Source organism: Vitis riparia, chromosome 6, assembly GCF_004353265.1.
Source record: "Vitis riparia cultivar Riparia Gloire de Montpellier isolate 1030 chromosome 6, EGFV_Vit.rip_1.0, whole genome shotgun sequence".
Taxonomy (NCBI): Eukaryota; Viridiplantae; Streptophyta; class Magnoliopsida; order Vitales; family Vitaceae; genus Vitis; species Vitis riparia.
This window is the reverse complement of record NC_048436.1, coordinates 1,647,682-1,669,017: the sequence shown is the minus strand read 5'-3', so window position 1 is coordinate 1,669,017 and position 21,336 is coordinate 1,647,682. Positions and strand designations below refer to the sequence as shown.

The following is a 21,336-nucleotide window of genomic DNA, read 5'->3' as shown; positions in this document are numbered from 1 at the left end:
GACTGGTGGGTTTGGCATTCATTCCTAATTGTTGGCTAATACATCCTTTCTTGCCTAGTGTCTTTAATACTAGATAATCTGACAAGTTTGTAGACAGGAGGAGGTATATATAATCGATGTATATTAATTATTGATATAATAACATGGATTGGCAGCTTAGGGTGTTGTAAAATAGTTTGTGGAAAGGAGTATTCATATCTAATATATGACTACTACAAACTAGCATTTATTGTAGAAGCTATAAAGCCAATAAAGGCTAACAATTTCATAACCTTGGGCAACTTATGCTTGAGCTGAACCCTAGTCGATCATTTAAAGATCCCCAACAAGCTACTTGTTTTGGCTACTCATTTTTGTTTGCACTATAGTGGTCAAAATGGAAGCTCTTCTAGAACAAAAATTGTATTTTTTAAAGAAGTTAATAAATCAACACCTAAATTTATCGAAAACTGGGTCATAAGTAATATCAATATAGGTCTAAGAATGCCAAGAAAGAGGCATTAAACAAACAACTCCTGCAAAGAACTAATTATCTGTGTACAACCGATGCATTGAAAAACAAAGAGATCTTCAAACAATTTCAAAAAATATGGGTAAAGAAAGAATATTTGAAATGCCTAGTTACACAAATCACTCTAAAATTTGAGAATGATATTTATTTGTGTTCTTATTTTTGTTACCTAGATGGTAGATGCTTAAAGCATACGATTGGTGATAAAATCAAATTTAATAGTCTTATTGAATGTGATGAAGGACCATGTCATTTGGTGCTGCTAGTCAAGTAAGAAAAATATTCATTGTATCAAATTATTCAACTAAAACATTGAAAACATTAATTAAAAAAAAGTTTACAATTTTATAAAAATATTTAAAAAGAAAAGAATTTTTAAAAGTATTAGAAAAAAAGCAATATAAAATCTTCAATAATTTTAGTAAATTTTGTAACAAAAAAAATCTTAAATATTTTTAAACAATTCAATAATTTCATTAGATTTTTTTTTAAATCACTAATATAAATTAGTCAAGAGTGATGATGAAACTTTTTGTCCAAGAATTATCTATATTTTAGTAATTATAAATTCATCATGATTTAATTAAGTATCATAATCCAAAATGTTTAATATCTCAAAATTGATCAGAACCAACCATTAAAAAAAATGATTTATAGAATAAAAAATTACAAAAAATTCAATTTATTAGGAAAAAGCTATAGAAAACAAAAAATTTCATATAAACAAATGAACATCTGAAAAAGCTAAATTTAATTCACTGAAAGGATGAAAAGAAAAAAAATTAATGATAAGTATGAATATTAAATAGATTTTATAAAAGATTTTTGTTTTGTTTTTTGTTAATTTTAATTAAAATTTATGAAATTACTTTTGTTCAAATTCTAATATATATCATACGAACTTGGATTATTGAGCATTATCATTACTTGAAGTTAGTATTAGCTTTTTGCCAACAACATTTTATTACAAATATTTTTATTTTAAAAAATTTATCTTAAGATTATAAATTTTTTAAAGGGGACAAATCTCTTTTTATTCTCTATTTTTTTTTTAAAAAAGTTATAATTAAACATAATGATTTTTCATTTTATTAAAACTTGATAAAGAGCGGATGTTTGGATTCATGATTTGATGGTTTAGGCACACCTCTAGTGTGCCAAAACGTTCAAGGTGTCTTAGTTATGCAATGTTAGTCTTAAGCTAGAAGATCTAAAATTAAAATGTGAAATTGAATATGTGTATTATTTTATAGACATTCTTAACTGGTCTATCAATAAAATGTTTAAATCATATATGTTAAAGATTATTATTATGGACATTATTATAATTTGGGTATTAGGGTTATCATAGTGGTGTGTAGTATGTATGCATTTATAGTTTAGTATTATTTGGGTATTAGGGTTATCATAGGGCTTTGTACAGGCTAAAGATAGAAAAAAAGAATTATATACCTTTTTATTCCTTCTATCTCTCTTCTTCTATAAATATCTCTTACCTTGATCACCAACTTGTGGATTCAAGGTAGCAATTTTGGAAGTTAAAAGTGAAGGAACATGTACCTTAGGATTAGTCTCAGTGGAAGAGTCATTCGATGGCATGGTAGTATCATTAAGAGGAGTATTAAAGCCTGGAGGGAGGGCATATGACATTAGCATCTTTGTTCTTCCTTGTATAACCATCTTGGAATTTGGCTAGTCTTTCACCCCTTCGTTCCTCATATTCAAACTTAGCCGCCAAAGGGTTGAGCATCTAAGGACTCTCCCTTACCTGAATCAATTAAATCCTCCCCCTGACCTAAAATCCATAACCTCTTCTCTTCTATCCATAACATTTTCTCTTCCTTACTACTAATCTCTCCTTGAAGAGGAATCAAAGATACATTCCCAAAAAAATAAGACTCTAGTTCATAGAATTGAGCATCTATGGTGACATAGTATTTTCTTGTAGGAGGATGAAAACATTTATAGCGCTTTTGGGAATCAGAGTAACAAAGAAAGACACATCTAAGAGCATAGGGATCAAGCTTATCCCTTTGATGAGAGTGTATATGAGCATAACATACACAACAAAAAACTTTAGGACAAAGATTCAAAGTAGAAGGAATAGGGTGAAACTGTGATAACATTTGCAAAGAAGTTTGATAATCAATGGCACGAGTAGACACTTGGTTGATGAGAAAGGCAATAGTCGTGACAGCCTCAACTTAGAAACATTTTAGAACATGCATAGTAAAGCATAAAGCCTAGGCCGCCTCTAGAATGTGGCAGTTTGTACACTTTGCTATGTCGTTCTATTATGGCGTGTATGTACACATTGTCTGGTGGAGGATTCCATTTTTTTTAATAAAGGATTGATTCACAAACTCACGAACATTGTTAGAGTGAAAGACCTTAGCCTGAGTATTAAATTGTGTGGCAATCATTTTGGAAAATTGAGGAATAACATGTAGAACATCATTCTTAGACATAAGCAAATATTCCTTGCTCATCCTAGTATAGTCATCAATAAAAGACAAAGTAACTATGACCCGAAGCAGGAGTAGTAGAGAAAAGGACCCCAAACATTTGTAAAAACATGAGTAAAAGAAATCGGAGTTTTATTGAAACTTATTTTGAAAGGTACACGATGGTTTTTAGCATAAATGCATTGTTCACACCTTAAACTAGAAGCTGAAATATTTCAAAACAACTTAGGAAATAAACATTTCAAATAAGAAAGAGATGGATGAATCAACAATACCATAAAAGAATTTTTTCTCTATCAAACATCTCTCTTGCTACTTGAAAAACACGATTAGATTTAGGTTGTAACTCCCTTGTCCTATAAGTAGTAAAGATCTCCCTTCTCCTTATGAATGTCAATCGTCATCTTTGTAAGATTGCCTTGAAATACATAGTGAGTAGAATGGAATGTTACTGAACAATTAAGATGTTTGGTCTAATGGAAAGAAAACTATTAAAGAGACTAGGTGCAAGTAAAATGGAGGATATGGAGAGGGTGAGGGAAAGTGAGACATTCTCGGCTCTTGAAATCAACATAGGAGTCCTATTAGCAACCTAAACAAATTTAATAGGTGAGGACATTAGAGAATCAAGTAAGGAAGAATTACTAGTCATATGATAGGTGGCCCTTGAATCAATAATCTAAGTGTTAGGGGCAATAGAAATAAAGGTCCAACCAGAATTACCTTCTTGAGAAGATAATCGAAAAACCTGATAAGCACAAGTTGGTGGAGTAGCATTGATAAAGGCAACCTAAGCTGATTTCTTGTTCTTCTTTTCAACTTGCTTATGCTTGTATCACTCTAGATAACCATGCTTCTTCCAACAATCATCTGCTGTATGTTTGGTGTTATTTCAGCGAGTGCAAAAGTGAGAAGAAGAGTCGGTAGGAGTAAAAGATTTTGGTTGTGTGTTATTCTTATGGACAACCATTGTAGAAGCTTCAACCTAAGCTGATTTCTTGTTCTTCTTTTCAACTTGCTTATGCTTGTATCACTCTAGATAACCATGCTTCTTCCAACAATCATCTGCTGTATGTTTGGTGTTATTTCAGCGAGTGCAAAAGTGAGAAGAAGAGTCGGTAGGAGTAAAAGATGTTGGTTGTGTGTTATTCTTATGGACAACCGTTGTAGAAGCTTCAGAGTGATCTTCTGTTCCCATGGTGATTTGCCTTTGCACTTCACAACAGACTAGTGAGTGGGCTTCCTCTAAACTTGTAAAAGAGAGGTGGCCAAAACAAGATTGCTCACTTGGTCCAAATTATTATCAAGACCTGTAAGAAATATATAAACTTGATCCTCAACAATACACTTCCTTTGTTTCTCAATATCAGTTACACATCATATCATTAGGACTTTGATGATCAAGCCCCATAAATATTGAGTTTAACTCATTGTAGTATTTTGCAAGGGGGCGACCACCTTAGCGTGATTGAAAGGATTTCTTCATTAGTTCATATACCGAAGAAGAGTCAAAGACAACAAGATAGCTCCTCTTAACTACATCCCAAACCTCCTTAGTCATTTCACATTGCACAAAGTGTGACATCAACTTGTCAATCATGGAATTGATGAGCTAAGACTTGACTAGAACGTCTTCAACCTCCCATTAATCATAGTTTGAGTCATCCTCTGCAACTGTAACCTTCCTTCCTAAGTTGTTACCTTACTTATATTTGCCAGCAATATGCATCTCCAAAATTTGAGACCAACCATGATAATTAGCACCATTCAACTTAATAGAAATTGTTGGAGAGGTAGTCTCATGAATGCTCACCATAGATGACTTTTTGCTACCAAAAACACCCACATCTATTTTTCTAGACATGATATGGTAATGAAAAGGGTGGAAAAAAAATGGAAGAAACATCGACTAGGTAGTAACGAAAATTCTCTTCTCCTATTTTGATGTCAACTTGATAAATTGCTGAATACTTTTTCCTTATATCTCAAGGGTATTTATATAGAAGAATATACAACTACACAAATCACAACTGTATGATATACGCTAACTCACAATTGCATAATATACACTATCTCATTATTATATAATATATGCTAACTGCATCAATTTCATGCCCACATGTGTGTAAAAGAGAGGGTGAGAGAGAGAGAATACAAAAATTTTGAAAATTATATTGTCATAAACATATATCTAGGCTTTCTTGAGATAATTTTACATCATTGATTTCCTAGACATGTGTGTGCATAAGAGAGAGAGTGTGTGTTTGTGAAAGAGCAACAGTTGAGAACATGTAAATTTTGAAAAATAAACTATCATTTATAAAGATATATTTGGCCTTTATTGAGCTAATTTTATAACATTGCATTCGCAGGCAGATGTGTGAGTGTACATGAGAGAAAGGGAGAGTTAGAGCTAGAGTTGAGAATAGGAATATTTTGAAAAAGATATTATCATTTATAAAGATATATCTAGGCTTTATTGAGCTAATTAACATTGATTTATAGGCATGCTCATGTGTGTACATGAGAAAGGGGGAAAGAGAGTTAAGAATAGGAAAATTTTGAAAAATATATCATTATTTATAAACATGTATCTAACCTTTATTAAGCTAATTTTATAACATTGAATTTGTAGATGCTCATGTGTGTGTGTGTATGAGAAAGAGAAAGTCGAGAATATGAAAATTTTGAAAAATATATCATCATTTATAAACAAATATCTAGCCTTTATTGAGCTAATTTTACAACATTGAATTTGCAAACACAAGAGTGGGAGGGGGGAGTACCTGCCTAGCAAACGTATTTCATGTAAATCTTGGCATTCAATAGTTTGGTTTGGTTGATTGTTTCATTTGGATTTGCTATTATTGCTATTGCGTTTAGCTAGTCATCGATTTTGACATTTTTCTCCCCTATTTCTCATAAGGAGGAAAACATTTTCTCAATCATAAGTATTCAAAAGAAGATTGTTGTATACTATCAAACCTTCTTGTTTCTACTGGCATTTCCAAATTGATAGAAATTTTCTTTCTTATATTTTGTTTTTATATTTATTTTTTATTTTTATTTTTGCATTTTATTTGAAATGCCTAAGGGAGTTTCTTATTAGTTTGAAGGAAATTTTTTTCAAATCATGTTATGGAAGCTTACTATAATATTTTTATTTATAACCTGGCTAAGTTCTTATCATATTTGAAGTTTTTTCAAACTTCTAACTTATTTGTCAACTTATCTCATACATCTCAATTAAAGAAGTTGATTTTTGGGATTTAGCAATTTTCTTTTTCTAAAAATGCATCTAATATTTTCTTTTAGGGTAAAGAAAGAGCATCAATACTATGTATTTTTTTCTTAACAAAGTCTCTTTCTTGATTTCTTTCAAAGTTAAGTGCATCTATGTTATCCTTTAGAATTACATAGTAATTGCTAATTAACTTTTGGAATGTGTTAACCTACTCATATAGCTTTTAAGTTATATTACCCTCTTTTTCCTAGAATCATGTGCTGATGTTTCTTTTACATTATAGGTGCCTTTTTGGATATCACGGTTCTTAGCTAATGATTTTGGCGCATCCATCCCTACTGAGAAGCTGCTTTGGAGTCTTATTTTCACACTTCTAGTCCCTTTGGTTTTGGGGAAGGTTCATTTCTTACCTTTATCTATACTATTGTATCACAAGAAGCCTTTTGATGCTATCTCAAAGGCCTAAAGCAACCATAATTAAAATATTCAATATGACTAAAATAAGACTAGGTTGTTGATAGAATTTGTTGTGGAACAACATTCTATTATGTGATATCCCATATCAGTAGCTATATATATAGTGGATTCCTCTTAACTATATAAACGCATTTTAAAGTTGTGAGGGCCTATTGGGCTTGGAGCAAACAAAATCTAAAATGGGAGAGAGTGGGTTGTTACAAATGGTATTAGAGTCAATCCCCAAGCCTAGTGTGAGACTTTATCTATTTAGCTCTCTAAGAGGTGTTTGTCTGTCTATCTAGCCCTATAATCTCATAGGACACAACTAAGATGTTGTGCTTGCATAAGGGGTTGATTGGGATGTCTTACATCGGTTAGGAAAAGAAGTTCTTGATACTATATATGTGATGGAATCCTCTTAATTGTGTTGCAGCGTTTTGAAACCATGGGGATTCATTTTGCACAAGAGTGAGCAGGTCGTTACATATTCAATCCATAAGCCTTTATACTCTCAACTAACTCCCTCTATCTCTCACAACAAAATTTAAACTATATCAGCACACATCCGACCCTTGCACGAAAAAAGGGACGGCCAAGCTCATTTTGTCTATTTGTGAGACTGCATTTGTGTCAGATATCAGAAATAGGAAGTTGTGGGTACTTTTCAGTGATCATTATTCCTTGGTGAAGCCCCTATATTTAGTTTGAAGGACAATGGGCAAGTGGACTTCCTAGTTCATGTTATTTGGAGTTCATCCTTTCCAACCAAGGAGGTATATATTTAGGATGTGACTTTGGATAAGATACTCAGGTCATCTTATTCCTGGAAGATGGAGAGACCCCTAATTAGTGCCATTATGTCTAAAACAGGCAAGGAGACTGTCGCTCACCTTTTTCTTCAAAGGTCATGCCATTATAAGTTGGAAACTGTTCTAGGCTTTGTGGAATATGTTAAAGAAGTATTGGGTCATTAGAAGAACAAAAAGTTTTCTAATTTTTAAGAAGGGTGTGAATTTATGCCTTTCTAAGTCGGAAACTGTAGTAGCCTTTCTGAAATAAGTTAGAGAGGTTTTGGTTTATCGGAAGAACAAAAATTGTTCTCATATTTAAGAAGGGCATGAAGTTACAGGAAATAATTATGTTTTGCCTTTTTCTTGGTGGTGGTGGTTGTTGGGGTGGGGATGTGTGTTGGGAGATAGGAATGAAATAGCAGAATTTTCTATAGCTATTAAGCTTCTTTAGTAGTGGTTTCAGGATGACTATGCCCTATGTTTTCAGTTTGTTAGCTCCAGGGCAAAGAGTTTGCTAAAGTTCCATGATCTGATTCTGTCTTTTAGCCCCCTTGCTGCCCATCTTCTTTTATTCTTTCTCATATCTTCTTTCATGTACCCTTTTATTATACAACTTTTATGTAATTTTTTCTGTTAATACACCTAGCCTTATTTATTTGTCCCACAAATAACTATGCATGAATAACACTTCAAGGCTCCCTACTAGGATGTATGGATCTTAACTTTTAAATAATCCAAATTCTTGCTGTCACTCATCTCAAATACTTGGTTTTAGATTTTGCAAATTATACTCATATGATGTTCTTTATTCTTGTCCCATAAGGAGGAACACAAGGCACACTTGCTAAGTTGGTAACGTGTATGGAACTGATGTTGTGATTGGATCCAAAAGTTATTCCAGTCAATAATTGCTATCTCATGTACAACTGTGGGTCAATTTATTGTAGAATTGGATACTGAACACCAATTTTTGCATGTGCCAATATAATCTGTTTGAGATGGATGATGCTATTTTAACACATTGAATTAAAACAGAATTACATGGAATCTGGCTTGTAATTATCCATTAATAAGATAAAGGTGTCCCAATATTTTCTGCCTGATAGTTCCACCCTAATGAAGTTCTAACTTTGAATACTCCATTTTTACTATAATCTCAGTTCTACTCTGAGCTTTACTAAAATTATATTCTGAAAAATTCTATTTCTCTTCATGGTTTTAAGTTATGTGGCAAAGGAGAGTATGGTCAAAATCAACCACAAATAGATTCAAGGCAACCATTTCAATTTCTATAAGGATGCTGTGACATCCAAGATTTAGTAGAATCCCCATAAAAATAAAATGGGAATTGCTATAAGGCAGCTGTGACATTTTCATGGTCCAGAAGATTAGGCAGTCAATAAATCAAAATATTTATAAAAATGAGTCTAGCCAAAATGAAAGGATGTAATAATCAACAAGCGGCAAGAGAGGGAATGATAGGATAAGGAATGGGTACATCATAGGAAGGTAGAGGTGGCAAAAATATTACAGGAGATATTTGAAATGGTTTGATCATGTACCAGGAAAACCTATAAATGCATCAGAATGGTCAAAACTGATTGCGAATAGATACAAAGATGCAACCGTTTTCATTATCTTGGATTAATTATTTTCAAATACAAGAAGGATGATCCCTGCATCCATAAGAGGAGCTATAAATGGTTAGATCATGTGCCATGAAGACTGAGAAAATTATAAGGGGAAGCCTCTTAATATTGTTTGATCATATACACATGTAGACCATAAATGTCTCAGCATGGTCAAAATTGATCTCAAATAGGTACAAAACGAAAACATCTCAGCTTTCATTGATAAATTATTTTCAAGTAGGAGAGGATGTTATAATCTGTCAGTAGCAAGAGAAGGAATGGTAGGATAAGAAAATGGGTGCATTCATAAGAAGGTAGAGGGAGAACCAACTAGAAACAGTATAGAGGAAAGTCATTTAAAATGGTTTGATCAACTCCCACAAAGACCTATAAAATGCATCAGTAAGGAGGAGTGATTTGATTCAAGTTCAAAGTGTCAAAAGACAATTCATTTAGTTAGGTGGCCTACTGTTTGTTTTGATAGACTTGTTGAGGTTGGAACATTAAGAGATTAGTGTCACGGACTTAGTTGTTCACTAAGCTCGTGCGGCACTTAGACAAGCCAAGACGCTTGATCTTGCTAAGTCAGCCTTGCTCCCCAATGCCTAGCTCGCTCGGCTAAGACACTCGCGACTCAAAAGCTTAAGAAGTTTGGTAGGCAACTCTTGAAAGAATGGAAGCTTTCACTAACTCAAGAAAGCCTTTACAAGTGCTTGGATACTCACTTGCTTGGTTAGGAAGTGATTTGGGTGGTGGTTAGGAAGTGATTTGGGTGGTGCCTTGGCCAAATGAGGCCCTCACCTATTTATAGGTACCAATGGAATTATCTGGAACCTTGGAGGGTTCCTTACAAATCAAGAATATTCTAGAACATTCTACCCTATTCTATGTACAACCCTATGTACAAGAATATACAAGAGATCTTTAGAATCTTCTAGAAAGCCTTGGACTCCTCTCATGCCTTCCACCATAGTGTAGAGATGTGTGGACATCTCTAGGCATTTCTAGAACCTTCCACACTCTTCCCACCAATGGCTTAGTGTAGATGGCTCCAGGAGTCTCCAGAAGCTTCCCTCCTCCTATATAAGCCCATGGGGAGGGTCATTTGAAGCATCCTGTGACACTCTCCCCCACCTATGCCGTCGACGTCCTCGTCGTTGCCTCTTTCTGAAACTTCTCGATGTGTTTCCAGAACTTTCTCAAGGCATCCGCATGTTCCCAGCTTACTTGCCTCTTAGGTAGTCCTTTCCATCGGACTAGGTACTCTATCACAGGAGGGACCCCTTGTCTCCTGGTGACCCGTTCAGCCAGGATATTCTTCACCTCCTTCTCCCGTGAGGCTCCAGATGGATGCAGACCCGTGCGCTTTCGATGCTTAGAGTGCTGCTTCCTCTTACCCATTGAGTTCACCTTTCCCTTGGTGACCTCTTCCATGTGTGTGCGGGCTACCTCAGCTCACTCCCCTTTATCCTCCTTTACTTGCACCCCTGCTAGTAAGGAGGTCTTAGGTGTACTAGGCTTCGGGTTGAATTGGAGGGCACCTAGTAGCTGCATTGAGCCCATATGTGCTTCGTCCTCCTGCTCCCTCTCCTCGATCATGGCACTAAGCGCCTTCCTCTTTGGACAATCTCGTGCCCAATGTGGATCGTCACATAGGAAGCATTTGATTTTAGGCGTGAATTCTTTCCTTTCCGCCTTACCCCTTCCTTCTCGGACATTAGACGTCTTGCCTGATCCATTTTTAGGAGCATTGTGGTCCATTGGAACCTCGTCTCCCCCACCCATGGCGTGGCTATCCTCCAAAGACTCATTATTGGAGGAGTTTCCCCTCTTATAATCCGTTAAAGACTCTGCTACTGCCATAGCAGTGGCTAAGTCTCGAACACCTCGGCGTCTTAATTCCTGCTCGGCCCACCCTTGCAGGTTATCCATGAATTTGAATAGCAACTCCTCCTCAGTCATGTTAGGAATTTCAAGCATGAGCGAAGAGAATTCCTTGACATAGTCACGTATCGAGCCTGTGTGCTTGAGACGCCTCATGTTTTTCCTAGCCAGGTAAGCCACATCCTTGGGGTAGAACTGTCTCTTGATCTCCCTCTTGAAGTCCTCCCACGTCTCTATGGTGCAAATGCCTTTCTCCATATCGGCAAACCTTCGACGCCACCATAGAGTAGCTGTATCAGTAAGGTAGAGGGTTGCAGTTCTTACCTTAGCCGTCTCATCCGTCAATGCGATAGCCTCGAAGTATCGCTCCATATGCCATAAGAAGTTATCCAACTCTTTGGCATCCCGTTTGCCACTAAACCCATGTGGCTTCGGCACCTCCACCTTAAATGCCTCCTTTGTGGCCATGACCCGTGCCGACACAGCAGCCTTGTAGATGGCCAACTCCTGCCTAACCTCCTGGTCTCGGGACTCCATTCGAGTGGCCAAGGCCTCTATCCTTGACTTCATGCTAGCAAGCATGCTCAAGACCTTTCCTTGGAAGGACATGAACTCCTCGTGTGACACTGGCTGAACTTGTGAGACTTGCACCCCCTCACGAAGGTCTTGGATCTGCTCCCTTAGATCCTCTAAGCCCTTCTCCATGCCTTGCTCGATCAAGTCCAACCCCTCCCGAGTGTCCGCCATGGCTAGCTCCACTTTGGCTAGCCTTGCCTCCATGTTGGCAACGGCATCACGAGATTTATCCTTCTTGCCCCTGCCCCGTGCAGTAGGCTCGGTCTCCCTCCCACGGGTTTGCTCGCTAGTCTCCTCCACGTTAGAGCCCGACATGCTTCCTTTAATATGCCCACCTCTTAACCGCGCTCTGATACCACTTGTCACGGACTTAGTTGTTCACTAAGCTCGTGCGGCACTTAGACAAGCCAAGACGCTTGATCTTGCTAAGTCAGCCTTGCTCCCCAATGCCTAGCTCGCTCGGCTAAGACACTCGCGACTCAAAAGCTTAAGAAGCTTGGTAGGCAACTCTTGAAAGAATGCTTTCATTAACTCAAGAAAAGCCTTTACAAGTGCTTGGATGCTCACTTGCTTGGTTAGGAAGTGATTTGGGTGGTGGTTAGGAAGTGATTTGGGTGGTGCCTTAGCCAAATGAGGCCCTCACCTATTTATAGGTACCAATGGAATTATCTGGAACCTTGGAGGGTTCCTTACAAATCAAGAATATTCTAGAACATTCTACCCTATTCTATGTACAACCCTATGTACAAGAATATACAAGAGATCTTTAGAATCTTCTAGAAAGCCTTGGACTCCTCTCATGCCTTCCACCATAGTGTAGAGATGTGTGGACATCTCTAGGCATTTCTAGAACCTTCCACACTCTTCCCACCAATGGCTTAGTGTATATGGCTCCAGGAGTCTCCAGAAGCTTCCCTCCTCCTATATAAGCCCATGGGGAGGGTCATTTGAAGCATCATGTGACATTAGGGTCCCTAAAAAAAACCGTGACTTGGTAAATGGCTTTGGAGATTTGGTGAAATGGCTTTGGAGATTAGGGTCACCAAGGAGTGCAATAGCTTTTTGAGAAAGGTAATTCTACGGAAATTTGGTGAAATGGGGGAAAGGGGGTGGGGGGATGGGGGGATGGGGTGCTGGTGGTTTATAGAAGGTAGAGATGCTTTTTGCTTGAGCCTTCTGAAGGGCAGGGATGATTTCTTTTGGAGAATGCATTTTTCATCAGGAAATGGTCAATGGGTCAAGTTTTGGCATGACTCTTAGCGTGGAGGAGGTCCATTACAAGATGGGTTTCCTAGGTTATTCAACAATTCTGTTCATAAAGATGCTCACTTGTCAGATTGCTGGGATGGGACTGTTGGAATCCAAGGTTCAAAAGGAATTTTCTGGATTGGGAACTGGCTGTAGTGGTCTCTTTTTTGTATGTGCTTAGTACCAGTCTGTCTCCATTGGGTTAACAGAGAGGCTGATATGGAATAACATTAGAAAAAGTTTATTTTTCAGTCATATCCTATTATGGGTCTTTGAATTTTGGAGATGCAGTCACCTTCCCATCTAAGTTGCTTAGGAATTCTAAGGCAACTTTGAATGTTGGTTTTTTTTTGCTTAGGAGGCAGCATGGAAGAAAATCCTCACCATGGATCATATCAATAGAAGAGGATGAAAGTTGGCTGACATGTGTTATCTTTGTAAACATGATTTTGATTCTGTAAATAATGTTGTCATCCATTGTGAGTGTGTTTCTGAGCTATGGGTTTTGATATTTTCTCTAGTGGATGTATCATGGGCTCTCCCACGTTAGGTTAAATAGATACTGCTGGGCTGGCACAGTTTTTGTGGGTACTCAGCATAAGACATGTAGATTGATTCCATTATGACTGTTCTGAAATGTTTTGAAAGAGCACGATAACAAGATTTTTGAGGGTGTGAAATATGAATTTGGAAGTGAAAATAGTTTATTTAGAGTACTAGCCGATATGCGGTTTATTAAAGACTATTAGCTGATATATGTTGTGGGCTCATATTATAATAATTTAAGCTTTTAGAAAAGTTGGTATCATAATATGGCATTTGAGTTATGAACTTTATCTTGGAATTTTAGAGGGATCAATTAGGCGAAAAAGTGGAAAATAATAAAATCCCTTATCAAATCTCAAATGGTTAACCTTGTATGTTTACAAGAAACAAAGGTTCAGCAGATGGTGCAAGTGGTGAGGAGTCTAGATGTGGGTAGGTTTTTGAAGTGGAGAATTGTGGAGGCCTAGGGGCTTGGCAGAGGGAATTTTGGTCTTTGGGGATAATAGTGTGTTGGAATGAATTAATATGGAAAAAAGGGAGTTCTCAATCTCGTCCTTTTAGAAGTTGTGAGAATTTTGCCTCAATGTTCACAAGGGTGTATGTGCCTATCTAATGTGAGAAGAGAGAGGATTTTTGGGCAGAGTTGGGTGCTATAAGAGGCCTTTCGAATGAATCTTGGTATATAAGAGGAGATTTCAAAGTCATTACATTTCTTGTGGAAAGGATGCTCTCATAAGGAATTAGGCACTTTTTGGAGATCTTAGATGAACTTCAATTGAGGAACCTCCCTTGGTGGCCTATTTACTTGAAATGGGGGTCTGAATAATCAGGTTACTTCAAGACTGGATCATTTTTCTTTTGTTTTTGTTTTTCCTTTTTTTTAGGGAGTGAAAAAAATCTTTTTAGTGGATTCAATCGAAACATTCCATTAAGGTCGGTATCCAATCAATATACTTATTAGATGGTGGAGCGATAAGAAGGGGCAACACAAGTCAGTAATATATTTTTCTCGTTTCTTTTCTTCTTTTAATATATTTTTCCTCGTTTCTGATCAAAAAAAAAAAAAAAAAAAAGGGGCAAAACACCATTTAGGTTTGAAATATGTGGTTAAAAGTGGAAGGGTTCAAAGATCAAGTCAGTAATTAGTCACTAGGCTACAATGTCAAGGGGTCACCTTGCCACATCTTAGCAATTAAACTAAAGGAGTTGAAAAGAGATCAAAGGATTTGGAACAAATAGGGTATTTGGGAATGTCGCTTCTATAAAATTGCAGCTCTAAATCAAATTGCCTTCTAGGATGGGAATGTGCTCTTTTAGTGGATGAGATCAAAGCTCGGAGGAGGCAACGTCTAAGTTTAATAAGTGGGTAGCTATAGAAGAAGTTTCCTAGAGGCAAAAATCAAGGGAATTATTGCTAAAAGGAGATGAAAATACAAAGTTCTTCCATAAGAGGGTTAACACTTGTAGGAGAAGAAATAATTTGGCAAAAATTAGGTTGAATGGAAAAATGTTATCAAAATAAGCGGATATTGAGGGGGTGGCTAGTGCTTCCCATAGCATTTTTTGAGCCACCGAGAAAGACTAATAGAATTTATATATGGCTAGTGGTGGACTAAAAGTTTTTTAAATTGAGCAAAAATGTTTTTAAAAATGATTTAAAAAACTTTTAAGGGTGTTCAAGTGCTTGTGGTAGAGTTCCAAATTTGTGCCATTGGATTAATTTTACAATTGTAGCTAGATTAATTTTACAATTATAATTAGATTTGTTTTACACTTGTAATTGAATTTATTTTTGAAAATTTAATTTGAGTCCACTAGGTATTTTCTATCCTATAAATATATTGCCTGAATTGGTTTTGAGCTTTAGATGTGAATATTGGAAGAACCTAATTAGCTTTTTCGAGCTCCAAACTCTCAAGACGTTTGTCTTCACATTCTTTGGGTTGAGAAGGTGATCCGCATCCCCTCAAGCCTGAGGTAAGATCCATTAAGAGTACATGTGGCGTTGCATCGAGAACGTGAAGTGCAGTGTAGGTGTTGGGGAATAAGACTTAGGGATAGCTTTCGCTAAAGTAAAACTATGTATTGTACTTTCAAATTATGGATTGGTGATTAGAGCTCTCTAACCCCATGGTTTTTACATCTTCACGTTGTGTGAGTGGTTTTTTATATAAATTTTTTTCTCTCTCTTGCGTTGATTGTTCTTCGGGTTTCCCTTAATTAAAAAAAGATAGATAATTGAAGATATTAATTTTTGGGCTTAAAAGGTCCAAACACCTATTCAACCCCCTCTAGGTGTTACTTAAACTAGATCGATAAACTTTCTAATTTTTTTACCAAACAAATTTAATATATAATATATATTATATATATATATATATATATTGTTGCTTCTTTATCATATCTTTGTACCAACTTTGTCTCCATCAAGAAGAAATTTCTTAATCCAAAAGTATCACAAACCACATCAGTCTTCATTTTGGTACTAAAAGGAACCATTACTATGTAATATGTATGAATTATTTATGTGAAACTTAATGAAATCAAATACCTAATGTAGATTAATGTTAGTGTATAGGGTATTATTATCAAATTTCGCACATTATATCATACATGTATCAATTTCTTTGTTAAAACAACTTCAATATATGTATTGTTATTTTTCTATCATTTTTTAGATTTTTCCCAATATTTTTACAAGTTTTTATCATAGTTATTAGAAACTTACAATACACAATACGATACATTTTTTTTGGAAATTGATATGTTTCGCAATCCGTATCTTATTTTAAAGTGTATCTCATTATACATATATGATACATGATACGATATGTGATATTACAATACATTAATACATATATCTTCAACTATTTTTTATAATTTTTTTTTTAAAAAAATCAAATTATATTAATTGTTTAAAATATACTCAAAGCATAAAAATTGATAATAAAAATGAGAAATAGGTAAAATAATCTTATACAAAAATTACATTCTTATTGTCAAATGCTATATTAGAAGTTAAGTAATTTTGTTTTTACAATGAATATTAAAGAATTTTCATTTGAATGGTTTAAATGTTAAACAACAAAAAATGATAGTAATTAGTGAATAGAAATTTTTACTTTATATATTAATTTTTTCTTATTTCTTTTTTTATGGATTATGTGATGAATCTATATATTAAAGTCATATTTTGTTAATTTGAACTTGTCAAAATCTTAGAATTTAATATTTTCTTATGATATGATATAGTTTAATTCTTTAGATCCTATTATCTTACATAAAACTTGTTGAAATTTGGCATTCAAAGTTAGGGTTTTTAATTTAGGAAAGTATTTTAGGAATAAAAAAGGAGAGATCATTTAGGATGATTCAGTTTCCTAATTTTAGGAGAGAATCAAGCTAGATTGATATTTTCTTATTCAGTCATTTGTGTATATATATGTATATGGTGTGTACCTAAAAAATCAATAAAGGAATTCAAAAATTCTTCATGGTATCAGAGCCAGTTTTCTGAAACCCTAATCCCTTTTGGCCACCTCTTATTCAGGCCATCATTCATTCCGGCCAAATCTCTCTGGCCATCTCTCAATCCGACCATCTCTCTCTCTGGCCATCTCTCATTCCGGTCATCAGTCCCTGTTCTCAGAGCCAAGGGAGAAAACGTTTTCCGGTCGGTCGAATCGTCGTCAGAAAACATTCACCGCCGGCGACGGGTTTTTTCACACCGCAAGGAGCGTCTGGAGGAGATCTACAACTTTTCCCAAAACACCGGAGCCAGAAAACCATCCACGAGCCGCCCACGCGCGTTTTTCCGGCCGGTGACTGCATCTCACGCGCCGGCGCGTGAGGGCGCGTGAGCCACTTTCCGGCGACGCGCTTCCTACTCCAAGCTCGCCTGACGCCGACTAGCCACCCTACGTACCTGTTTCTGCCATCCAAGCCCTGCACGTGCCTCTTTTGGGGTCCTTTTGCCTCCGCGAGCCCTCCGATCAGTTTTTCCGACGTCCTCCGACTATTTTTCCTCAACTCCAATCCCTGCACGTGCCTTGGGAAGTGTTCTTCTACCTTTCCGGTCCATGACAAAATACGGAATGACATCATCACAAGTATCCAGCGTCACGTCACCAGAATTAGGAGGCAGATCTGAAATTCCAAACCTTGGTGGCAGTGATTCCTCTCCTATTCTCATCACAGGACACAAATTAAATGGCCATAACTATTTACAGTGGTCACAATCTGTGTTTCTGTTCATTTGCGGTAAAGGAAAGGATGAGTACCTCACTGGAGAAGCAGCCATGCCAGAAACTACAGAACCGGGTTTCAGGAAGTGGAAGATTGAAAACAGCATGATCATGTCATGGCTTATCAATTCCATGAACAATGACATAGGTGAAAATTTCTTGCTGTTTAAGACTGCAAAGGACATATGGGATGCAGCCAAAGAAACTTACTCAAGTTCTGAAAATATTTCAGAACTTTTTCAGGTTGAATCAGCCCTACATGACTTCCGCAAGGAGAGCAGACAGTTACTCAGTATTACAACACACTCACAAGGTATTGGCAGCACCTTGACTTATTCGAGACTCACTCATGGAAATGTCCTGATGATGCAGCAACATATAGGAAAATTGTGGAACAAAAGAGACTGTTCAAGTTTTTCCTAGGACTAAACAGGGAATTGGATGATGTTAGAGGCCGAATCATGGGCATTAAACCCCTACCAAGTCTCAGGGAGGCTTTTTCAGAGGTTAGGCGTGAAGAAAGTAGAAAGAAAGTGATGATGGGATCCAAAGAGCAACCTGCCCCAACATTGGATGCCTCTGCCCTTGTTGTCGGTCATTTAATAGTAGTGGTGGAGATCGTCAGAAACGGGATAGGCCTTGGTGTGATTATTGTAAGAAACCAGGCCATTATAAGGAGACTTGCTGGAAGCTTCATGGCAAACCGGCTGATTGGAAACCAAAGCCACGGTCTGACAGAGATGATAGAGCACATGTGGCTGCCAACTCTGAGAGCACATCAGTTCCCGAGCCGAGTCCATTCAACAAAGAGCAGATGGAGATGCTACAGAAACTATTAAGCCAAGTTGGCAGTGGCAGTACTACCGGTGTAGCCTTCACTGCTAATCGAGGAGGAATGAAGTCGTGGATAGTGGACACAGGTGCTTCTGATCACATGACAGGAGATGCTGCCATTCTTCAAAATTACAAGCCAAGTAATGGTCATTCATCCGTCCATATTGCTGATGGTTCAAAGTCAAAAATTGCCGGGACAGGTTCTATAAAACTTACTAAAGACTTATATCTTGACTCTGTCCTCCATGTTCCAAACTTGGATTGTAATCTTTTGTCCATTAGCAAATTGGCCCGTGATCTCCAATGTGTTACTAAATTTTATCCAAACTTGTGTGTTTTTCAGGACTTGAAATCGGGGAAGATGATTGGCAATGCTGAACTGTGTTCTGGGCTCTACCTCCTCTCATGTGGCCAATTCTCAAACCAAGTCTCTCAAGCAAGTTGCGTACAGTCTCAGAGTATGTTAGAGTCTTTCAATTCTGTGTCAAATTCTAAGGTCAATAAAGATAGTGAGATTATAATGTTACACTATCGCCTTGGTCATCCTAGCTTTGTTTACCTTGCAAAATTGTTTCCCAAATTATTTATCAATAAAAATCCAGCATCTTATCACTGTGAAATTTGTCAGTTTGCAAGGCATACTCGAACAGTCTATCCTCAAATCCCATACAAACCTTCGACTGTTTTCTCTCTAGTACATAGTGATGTGTGGGGTCCCTCCTGGATAAAAAATATTTCTGGCACTCGATGGTTTGTGACATTCGTCGATGATTATACACGGGTAACATGGGTTTTCCTTATGAAAGAAAAGTCAGAGGTCGGGCACATTTTTCAAACCTTCCATCTTATGGTTCAAAATCAATTCAATTGCAAAATTCAAGTCCTCAAGTTAGATAATGCAAAGGAATACTTTACTAGTAGTCTCAGTACTTATCTTCAAAATCACGGCATTATCCACATAAGTTCTTGCGTTGACACCCCACAACAAAATGGGGTGGCTGAACGCAAGAATAGACATCTCTTGGAAGTTGCTCGGTGCCTTATGTTTTCCTCTAATGTTCCAAACTATTTCTAGGGGGAAGCTATTCTCACAGCTACTTATTTGATTAACCGTATGCCATCCAGAGTGCTTACCTTTCAATCCCCACGTCAACTTTTCTTAAAACAATTTCCTCACACCCGTGCAGCCTCTTCTGATTTACCACTCAAAGTATTTGGTTGCACGGCATTCGTTCATGTGTATCCTCAAAATCGTAGCAAATTTGCTCCTTGAGCCAATAAGTGCATTTTCCTAGGGTATTCTCCAACCCAAAAAGGGTACAAATGCTATTCTCCAACCAACAAAAGATTTTACACCACCATGGACGTCTCTTTCTTTGAACATGTCTTCTTCTATCCCAAATCTCATGTTCAGGGGGAGAGCATGAATGAACATCAAGTTTGGGAGTCTCTTCTTGAGGGTATACCTTCTTTTCACTCAGAGTCACCAAATCCTTTCCAATTCGCGCCCACTGAGTTGTCCACACCCATACCGTCATCAGTCCAGCCAGCCCAGCACACAAATGTTCCTTCTCCTGTGACCATCCAGTCTCCCATGCCTATTCAACCTATAGCCCCACAACTTGTTAATGAGAACTTACAAGTTTACATCAGGAGGAGGAAAAGACAGGAATTAGAGCACGGATCACAGTCAACATGTGGCCAATATATTGACTCCAATTCAAGTCTTCCTGAAGAGAACATAGGTGAGGATAGGGCTGGAGAGGTGTTAATTCCCAGCATTGATGATTCTACTCTGCCGATTGCATTGAGGAAGGGTGTTAGGAGATGTACAGATCATCCAATTGGGAATTATGTTACATATGAAGGGCTATCACCATCTTACAGAGCATTTGCTACTTCTCTTGATGATACTCAGGTTCCCAACACAATACAAGAGGCATTAAAAATTTCAGAATGGAAGAAGGCAGTACAAGATGAGATTGATGCACTTGAGAAGAATGGGACGTGGACTATCACAGATTTGCCGGTTGGGAAGAGGCCCGTGGGGTGCAAGTGGATTTTCACCATAAAATACAAAGCAGATGGATCAGTCGAGAGATTCAAGGCTCGTTTGGTAGCTAGAGGGTTTACACAATCCTATGGGATAGACTATCAGGAGACTTTTGCTCTTGTTGCAAAACTGAACACTATCAGGATTCTTCTCTCATTGGCTGTCAATCAAGATTGGTGCTTGCAACAACTGGACATAAAAAATGCGTTTCTAAATGGTGACCTAAAAGAGGAAGTCTACATGGAAATACCACCTGGTTTCGAAGGAAGTATGGCAAAGAATCAGGTTTGCAAACTCCAAAAATCCTTGTACGGCCTTAAACAATCTCCCCGAGCCTGGTTTGATAGATTCACAAAAGCAGTCCTGAAGCTGGGCTACAAACAAGGTCAGGCTGATCATACTCTATTTGTCAAGAAGTCTCATGCCGGGAAAATGACCATATTGATAGTCTATGTTGATGATATTATTCTATCTGGGAATGATATGGAGGAATTACAGAATCTGAAGAAGTATTTGTTAGAGGAGTTTGAAGTTAAAGACCTTGGAAATTTGAAATATTTCCTTGGTATGGAAGTGGCTAGATCAAGGAAGGGAATTGTAGTCTCTCAAAGAAAATACATACTCGATCTTCTTAAGGAGACCGGTATGCTTGGATGCAAACCAATTGATACTCCTATGGATAGTCAGAAGAAACTTGGTATCGAGAAAGAAAGTACACCGGTAGACAGGGGGAGATATCAGCGGCTCGTCGGGCGCTTGATTTATCTCTCACACACTCGGCCAGATATTGGCTTTGCAGTGAGTGCTGTAAGTCAATTCATGCACAGCCCCACTGAGGAACACATGGAAG

At 37.2% G+C, this 21,336-nt stretch overlaps 1 protein-coding gene across 1 annotated transcript in view; it reads left to right on the top strand.

Moving 5' to 3' along the window:
* LOC117916514 (probable sodium/metabolite cotransporter BASS4, chloroplastic) overlaps positions 1 to 21,336 on the top strand; it is a 59,600-nt gene that overhangs the window by 16,767 nt on the left and 21,497 nt on the right. Inside the window, exon 8 of the mRNA XM_034832590.1 lies at positions 6,504 to 6,617. Coding sequence (XP_034688481.1) covers positions 6,504 to 6,617 — 114 coding nt within the window. The remainder of the gene's footprint in view (positions 1 to 6,503; positions 6,618 to 21,336) is intronic.